The following is a 9,161-nucleotide window of genomic DNA, read 5'->3' on the forward strand; positions in this document are numbered from 1 at the left end:
GAAGAGTCATTTTAACAACCCTAATCATGTAGGCATAAGACATAAGACAATAAGAGTTTGAGCAAAATTTAAAATTTATTATTTATATTAAAACATCATTTGAATCTAATTTAATAATTTTTATTCTATTTTCTTAATCAGTATTTTAATTGATTATAAATCTTTGTAGCTTTGTAGTCAATTAGATTTTTTTAAAATACTACTTAATATATATATATAAACTTGATGAGTAGTATTTCGAGCCAAAACGAGCCGAACATGAACGAACACATCTTAGTTCGTGTTCGGCTCGTTAACTTATCGAACAAAATTAACGAGCCGAACACGAGCTTCTTAACGAGCCGAACACGAGCTGTTCGCGAACAACGAGCCGTTTTGACAGTTATTTTGAGTCGCATGAAAAACACGAGCTTCAACAGAAATTTAAAGAGTTTGGTGACTAATCTTATACTTTTATAGGCTCTATGACTAAAATAACCCCATGCAAACAATCAACATTCTACTCCTCCATCTTCTAACTGAAAATCAATATTCCTTCATGTTTATAAGACACTTCAAGGCCTTCAGTTAATACTATGATGAGTAAGAGAATCTACATACAGCTCTCTTTTGAAAATTTTCTACCACATAGAAGGCACATAAACCTGCTCTTTCAGATTCTGTGTAGCACTTTCAGTAGGAAACCCTCTCAAAGCTCCAATAGTCCACTGTGAAATAATCCCAGCAGCAACAGCAAACCTGAGTTGCCTCTCCAAAAAGTCCTGATCCTCATACATCTCCGGATGTACTGCGAGCTTTCTCATAATTGCAGCCACAAGAGCATCGCCGGAGCCAGTGCGGTCACATGTGAAGGGAGTAATGAGCACATCTTCAGTCCCAACAACGGCGCCATCAAACTTTGGAGTGTAGTAATGGATTCGAAGTGTTCCGTCGGTAACGAATAAGATCTTAATTCGGTTGTGCCAGATGGGAGCAATCTCCTCAGGAGTATAGTGGTAGTAATCACGAATCTTCCTGGTCTGCTCGTACGACTCCGAGTAGTATTGGGGCCGATAGTTTCTCTTCTTCTCGTAGTACTCTTCATCCAAGAGAAACTCTAGTTCCTGCCTTGATACTTCAATGAGATCGGACTCTTCCCACGCTCTCTTGATCAGTTCTTTAGTTTCATCACGAGATTTCCAGAGGGCAAGTGGGAGGTTTAGATCGAAGAATATTCTTCCATTGAACTTCCTTGACCATTTAATCGCTTTAAAAAGAGCAGGTTGCATTGCGGGGGATAAGAGAATCTGGGAATTGAAATGAAGGATCCTAGCCTGCGACAAAAGTCTTACTTGTATCAATCATCTTTTATTTGTAGTCGGCTCAAATGTTGAGGACAATGCAATTCAAAAAAATGTAATATGCATTTTCAATCAGGGGCGGAATCAAAATTTTATGAAAAAAAGGTGGCAAAACAAAACAAAAAAAAGAAAAAAGAGGGGGAAATATTTAAGTTTTAAATTTTTCTCTCTTAAAATTTTCCAAAACTATTATAAGCGTGATTATTAAATTTAAAATATAGTTAATATTAAATTATTATTAAGAATTTAAGTTTAGAATAGGGGCAAAAAAAATTAGAGTGTTTGACTTCATCGGGGATTTACGTTAAATAGGATTTAGAAAATCCGGATTTATCAAATCTATTTAGACACAGGGAAGCTTCGAAGCCACTAATCGTAAACTTGCCTGCAACTCGGATTTAATAAATCCGGATTTATATGACGAAGAAGACGGAACGCGGGAAAAATCAAGCATAGCATGAGAAAAATCAGTTCAACGGAGCATTGGATTTAAAATTGAGTTCCTCAGTGTTTGGCTGGATTTAAGCTACATCCGTTGTTAAATTCACCTATAAATAGGCTATTGAGTGTTGGATATAAAATTCAGTTCATTGGCATTTGGCTGGATTTAAGCTAAATCCATTGTTAAATTCGCCTATTAATAGGCTATCAAACACCGTCTTAGTGTATTATGTGACATTAAAAAGTTTAGTAAAAATCTAGAAGTGTTACACGCAAAAACACTCTTTTTCTTATTTGAAGTGTATTACTTCAAAGTATATTCAATAATTACAAGGCATAACATCAATTTTAGACTGTAACATTGCAAGGCTAGTAGCATATTACATTAAGGCGGTGATAAAAGTGAATCAAATAACTCTTTATTTAGGCCTCACATAAGTCATAGTGCATAAACCAAGGCATGAAGAGTAAATGTGATTGTGACATCATTAACCTAATTCTTTGAATGAATTTGATTGAGTTGAGTGGCTACCAACAAAATGTGATGTTAAGTGAGATAAAGTAGATGACTAAGTGATTGATGAAGAAGACTTGACATGGAGAAGTTTTTCAAGGGCTAAAAATGTCTATGAAATAAATTATATTATTTGATAAAAATATAAAAGAAAAGAAACCAGACCATAATATAAGCAAAGATCACTTGAGATTATTGAGGGTGATAAAGAATATTAAGTTGTAGGAAATGCTTTAAGATGATAGGGAATATGAGTAAGACTACTCTAGTTTTTTAATATAAATATGAAAATGAGATTTATCATTAATATAATAGCTAAAGTTTTAAGTTTCATACTTTCTATAAGATAGTCATTTTTGTTCTTTAAGAAAAACTTGGCCCTCACTGTTGTATTGCTACAAGGATAAAAGTCTAATTTTCCAATCTAACTGTTTTCATTGCTATCAATAACAGAATTAGATTTTAAATAGAGAGGAAACAAGAAAATACTTTAAACTCATGAGATGAAGTCTCAATGATACACATACTTTCTAGACGAAGCCAAGGAAAATATTGCATTATATGTAGCTACAAAGGGGTTTATTCCAATCCTAGGGGGGTAAGTAAGGGCAAGGGCAAAGGCCACCTTAAGACAAATCTTTGCGCTCAAAAAAGGAGGAAAAATTACCTTGCGATTGACGAATCCGTCTCCTTTCTCGCCAACGGAACTAGCTTCTACCATGCTCTCAAATGAAGCCTAAATCGGCCAATAGTTGCTATCATACATTTATTTGTCAATCTAACTATCTTTTAATAACTTTCATGCAGTCAAGCAACACTATGTTCTAATTATGTGGCAATTTTCTTTGATATCTATATTACTTGTGATATTGTCTCTTATGTGCTTTATAAAAAAACAACACTCGCTATGACATGCTATGATTCATAGGAAATCTTGCACAATGCTTTAAATGGAAGTAAAAGATCGCAACTAAAGCTGCTGATTATTAAAACTGAAAAGGTTTCTCTTTAAATTCAACCAAACAAAAAGGAAGACATACCACTAAATTCCTATATATTGACATATCTAACACCTAAACTTCAATTTTTTACATGATTGTCTCCTTAGGTATGCATAAAAAGGGGCATTTTACATCTTAGAAGTTAAAATGGTGTCATATTTTTTATATGATATGAAAGATTTGGTTGATGTAAATGTAAAAAGTAAAGTTTAAATGTTAGATATATAAATTCATAGAAATTGGGTGATAGGTATGTAAATGCATCAAAAAAAAAAAAAAAAAGATCTTGCATTTCTCATGAATCAAGGTTCAACTTTTCCCTGGTTAGAACAAAAACATCAACCATAAAATTAAGTAAGGGTGATACAACATAATCATACTTAATCATTATAGGCAAATTTTATTAGATTTACTCGATTTTTATTCAAAACAATTGAGGAACTCTTGTCATTCTAATCCACATCAAAATAACCAAAAAATCAGCATAATCGGTTCAATACCTCTTTCAGGACGGCAACATCAATCTCAGAACTCAAGAAGGAATCCTCTGCGCAAGCCTTAACTGTCTCCGCCACCATCCTCCGGCGATCGCCATCATCCCGGAACCCTAACCTCATATACGAAACCGCAGTCCTTACGGCCGGATCGATCTTCATCGCGCGAGTCTGAACCTTCTCCGTGTTCATCTTGTACACCAGATCGTTCCCGAAATCATCATCTCCAACCTTCCCCATGAAGGCGGCTCGGCCTCCCAATCGAACGTGTGAGATGGCGACATTCGATGGCGGTCCACCTGGAGCCCTAACGAACTCCGGCGGATTCCATTGTAAACCTTTCCACGACGAGTATTGATCCGGATGCATTTGCCGCTCGGAGACCCGAACGGTAGGCACGAATTCCCTCTGCGCCGCACCGAAACAGCAAACCAGTGGAGGAGATTCGTAGGGGAAGTCTATTTCGTCGTCGAAGTCCTCTTCTTCCTCCTCCGCTTCATTCCCCTTTGCTTCAACGCCGGCATCCACGACCTTGGGTTCTTCCGAAGCTGAATCCTTTTTCATGGAAGCGCGTTTTTTCTTCACGGGGGTTGAGGATGGCGTCTTCTTTCGAGCTCGTCGAGTGCGTTTGGGGAGCTCCGGAGCTTCGTTTGCGCCATTGGTGCTAGCATTGAGGGCCTTTTGGCTACAGGCTAAAACGGAGGAGAAGAAGGGTTTCCATTGTGGGACAGTTGAAGGAAGGGGAGAGCTGAAGAAGAACGGTGGAGCGGTATATGGACTGTTGAAGATGAGTGCAACCATGACCGAGTGCACTGCAGCGCTTCTAAAAGCTTTGGACAACTACGACACGGAGTAACCAGCTATATGAAACAATGAAAAGCTTCGGACAACTATGTGAGCCAAACAAAAATGTATCAAACGAGTGAAGTATAATCATAAGAAAATAAATGTCAATGGCCCCTTTTCTTATGGGATGGCTTCTCCTATTTATAGCCCAGGGGCGGTCACGCCAAATGGGGGTTATATAAATTGTCACACGATAAGAAGTTCTTACACCACGAATCATCGTGAACTACGAGGACACATCTGTGGGTGTGGAAAATACTATCATAATGATAAGAAGCAAGTTGATGAAAATCTTTTTTTTTTCTAAGTTGATGCAAATCAAGGCTTAGTTGAGTTGAGTCAAATTGACGAAGGTTGTCAAGCTACCAACTTTTATCGACTCATCTTCTTTTTGAATGTGCTCCGAATATTCTTATTTTTCTATGTGTTGGCATTTATTGACGCACACTTGAAATTTACATTCACATTTATCACACATTGGTGTTATTAACCTATACATATAGAGATGTCTTTCACTTTAACAAAGGTAAGCAAAAAATTATTATTTTTACTAGATATTAAAGTTTTGAGTGCTATGCAGAATACCAAATATTAACTATTAAACATGTGAATACATGTGACTTGTGTGGTGAGTATGATAATCAAAATGTAGACAATATTGCTCAAAACAAGGATGCCTTCACGTCATGTGTGGATCTAAGTTTTGCCTCTGATGTTAAGGCGAATTGATGCAAATCAAGGCCTTGTCCAACTAGGGCGAATTGGCGAAGGTTGTCGGGCTGCCGATTTCTATTGACTAGTGTTCTATTAGAATGTGCCCAGAAAATTCTTTTTTCTATTACGTGCTTGAGATAGTCTTATGCTTCGTCGGTCCGCTAACATTTATTGATTTGCACCTAAAATTTATATTTACATTTTTTAACGCATTGGTGTCATTAACCTAAGCATGAAAAGACGTATTTCACTTTAAAAAGGTAAGAAAAAAATTATATTTCTTATGTGATATTAAATATTTGAGTGTTATGCATATAAATATGAAATATTAACTATTAAATATGTCAATGCATATGAATTTGCGTGGTGAGTATGATAATTTAAACGCAGACAGTATTGCTCACAACAATGCTTTCTCAACATTAGAGGCGGACCAAGATATTGCTATCTCCCGCCCCCACACCACCCCGCCCCACCACTCATTTAGTTTTTTGCTTATATAGGAGCGAAATTTGGTTTTTTCTCTCTCCTGAAATAACACTTTACTCTTTGTTGTTCTAGTCTGTCTCACGTTGGATCTAGGATGACAGTTTACCCCTCCTAAAAAAATAGGTTAGTTTGCATTACAAAACAAATTAAATTTTATTTTTAACATAAATCTATGGTGAATGTTTGTTTTTAAGCTACATTTCTATAAAATAATATGTTCCTCCAAATTAATAGTCATTTTTTTGTTGTCTTTAATTTTATCATTCTTTCTCATGATTGGTAGCATTGTTATAGATTCCAATCAAATATACACATAAGTTCATAATAATATAAAGTCCGATCAACCTTAAGCATTATTTGGCATGCTTGATTGAGATGGTCCTTACCATTGCTCTAATGATGATTTCACTCCACAATGATTCCATTTATGTGTTTCTTTGTTTTTGTATTATTGCTTTGCATAAAGCTTTCTATTATCCTCTTCTTTTACTTCCCTCTAGGCCTCAACATTATTATTATTTATACTAATTTGCATTCCATCATCGATTATCATTATTTTTGGGTATGGTGATCTTAAATTTTTATAGACCATTACAAATCTACGTTGGTAACATCAATATTAATATAATGTGATATATCATCAAAAATCCTTCAAAACAAGTGTTATTTTTGATGTGATGTTTACGAAGTCTGATGCTTTTTGATCTTAAAGATTGACTCGAATTCATCTCCTGTGACAAAGTGACAATAAATTTTTTTTGAGAAATTACTCCCATTAAATTCATAGAAAATGCATTTAAAACAATTTGTGAGGAAACTCAGCTTCACAAAATATGTAATGTATACTTTTGACATTACTTGCATCTAAAAAGCCAGAAAAATTAAGAATTAAGTTATTCACAAATTAAAGTTAGGACCATTCAAAACTTTAAATTTTGTAAATTTATTACCATACCAAATTTATTAATAAGATAAATGCAATAATATCAAAAGATATGGTTCAAGTTAGAATAAGCTCAAATCAAACATTTGAAGTGTTGTAAAAAAATTTAAGATATCCAAAGCTTACATCCTATGACATAATTGAACTTCTCAACAAAATGAGTCTAATAAATTCAATATTATGTAATTTTGAGATAATTACATCATTTAAGTGATGAATTAATGAGCATGCTCTAAATTAAGGGAATTAACAAGAGTCGTATGTCAGCTTGTTTTAAGGATTCAAAAAAAATAATTTAAATTTTACTAAAAAAATTATTAATAAAACCTTGTTATCAACATGAACATAGTTGAAATTAAAAAAGTTTAAATAAATGAAGAACTTTAGAGCTTTATAAGATGTTTAAAGATACCACCACTAGCGATTGTCATGGTCTATTAACATCACACAAACACTATTATTCCGCCATCATCATCCATCATTATGGTTCAACTATTGTTGTTCGAAGACTATCACACAACCATCAACCATATTTTGGGTATGCTTAACAATTTAAAAGTAATAATATAAATTTTTCTCAAATTTTAAATAAAATTAAGAGATTTTTAATTCATATTTGACTTTTTACTTTTTTTAATGTGATTTTTAGCATATATTTCATATTTTCAAGTGAAATTTTAATTCACGTGAAATTATTATTATGCTCCCTGCATTAATAAGGCCAAGGTGTGCATCCTTAAAACTTTATTCACCCTTCAAGTGTATTTAACTTTCCTTGAACTTATTTGAGATTTTTTTTTGTATTTGAAATATTTGATTATGAAGAATACCTTAAATGCTATTAAAAATTCGAGGTAACATAAGCATGTGATTTTATAAAAATTTTTGTAATTACTTGCTTTTTTAAAAACCTTAAGTTGAATATTGAATTTGTAGTATAGAAAGTCTTATTTATTATTATTATTATTAAATAAGTTAATTAACAAAAAATATATTTCATGCCTTTAAGATGTCATTCATGTATGAAGTTTACTTTAACTTCCAGGTTAACTACTCCTTCAAATTAAGAATTTTGATTTTCAAAACATTATCTTTTTTTTTTCAAAAATTAAAATATAAATTATTCAAAATATGAATTTATTTGATTTAGCTCTGATTACTCACAAAACCAATCTTTGAGGAATAATGAACGTGTTGTCTGTATTTTGTACTTGACATAGCACTTGACATTGCATTTAGGTGCATGCACGTCATCAATAAACTTCACTTATGATTCTAAAGTTGATGATTTCAACTTAATAACCAAATATATTTTAGCAACTATTATTATGATCCGAGCAAATACTATTATAACCAAATATTATTATGATCCGAGCAAATATTATTATAACCAAGTTTATTCTGAAGTCAAAGAGGTTCCGTTTTGACCTCAACTTGGAGGAACCTCTGAGTTTGGTTGAATTGTTGGATATGACCAACAAGTATGTTAATGCTTATGAGAAAGCCATCAGATGACTGGCCCCAAAAAAAGGCCCCCACAGAATAGTATCTGGAGATTGAAGAAGATCTTGCCTGCAACAACAATGGAGCCAACCGTAATAATGGCCATAGAGATTAGGAGAGGAGCCATGATCAACGATCAGCTCAATATCAGGAAACACCTACCTAACCTTACAAATGACGGTAACAGAGCCCCGGAGGCCCTCGGGCTACTCACTTGAGAGTATCAATGGCTGAGATAATAGGCATTGTCTAGGATAAAGAGTACTTTAGGAAAACTCCACCGATGAGAGCCAAAGCTTTTCTTTGAGATACTAAAAAGAACTGTAAGTATCATAGGGATCACGACCACGACACGGAGGAGTGTAGACATCTCTGGAACCGGAAAGGCGTTGATACGTACAAATATCATCCAAATAGCTAGGGTGATACTCATTATCTTCAGAGGAGTCAAATCCTTCTGTCAAACCAACAAAAGAGGTATCAAATAAGGGAACTCTATGTTGTTATATTTGCATCGAAGAGAAAATCACCTTCCCATTTTCTTCACGGACGATGACTTGCTCCCAAAGGAGCACCCGTACAATGATTTCATCATTGTCACACAATGATTATCAAATATCAGGTGGGGAGCATCCTGATTGACACAGGGAATTTTGTGAACGTGTTATTCAAGTTTCTGTTTGACAAACTGAGTCGGTTAGTCAACCGGCTAGCGGTGTTGACCAGTTCTTTGTACAGTTTTTTGGGAGAATTGAAGGAGGAACTTGGAGTAGTAAGTCTTACAATCACCTAAAGAGAAGGTGAAAAACATTTCACATCCACATAGAATTTCCTTGTGGTAGATTCTCCACTGAACTGTAATACTATCTTTGGCCG

The 9,161-nt window shown here is 34.4% G+C and overlaps 1 protein-coding gene across 1 annotated transcript; it reads right to left on the reverse strand.

Moving 5' to 3' along the window:
* Positions 1-431: 431 nt before the first annotated feature.
* On the reverse strand, positions 432-4,738 carry LOC110028299 (fructokinase-like 1, chloroplastic). Its single transcript, XM_020730092.1, has 2 exons — positions 3,797-4,738; positions 432-1,313 (listed from the first exon to the last, which is right to left on the reverse strand). The coding sequence occupies exons 1-2, from the start codon at positions 4,589-4,591 to the stop codon at positions 621-623; spliced, it is 1,488 nt and encodes a 495-aa protein (XP_020585751.1). The 5' UTR covers positions 4,592-4,738; the 3' UTR covers positions 432-620.
* Positions 4,739-9,161: the final 4,423 nt, after the last annotated feature.

This window comes from Phalaenopsis equestris, unplaced genomic scaffold (assembly GCF_001263595.1).
Source record: "Phalaenopsis equestris unplaced genomic scaffold, ASM126359v1 Scaffold000507, whole genome shotgun sequence".
Classification (NCBI taxonomy): Eukaryota; Viridiplantae; Streptophyta; class Magnoliopsida; order Asparagales; family Orchidaceae; genus Phalaenopsis; species Phalaenopsis equestris.

Coding starts and splice junctions, on each gene's coding strand:
- LOC110028299 (XM_020730092.1), bottom strand. CDS start 4,591: ATGGTTGCACTCATCTTCAACAGTCCATATACCGCTCCACCGTTCTTC. Junction 1,314..3,796: donor ATGTTGCCGTCCTGAAAGAG/GTATTGAACCGA, acceptor CTTTTGTCGCAG/GCTAGGATCCTTCATTTCAA.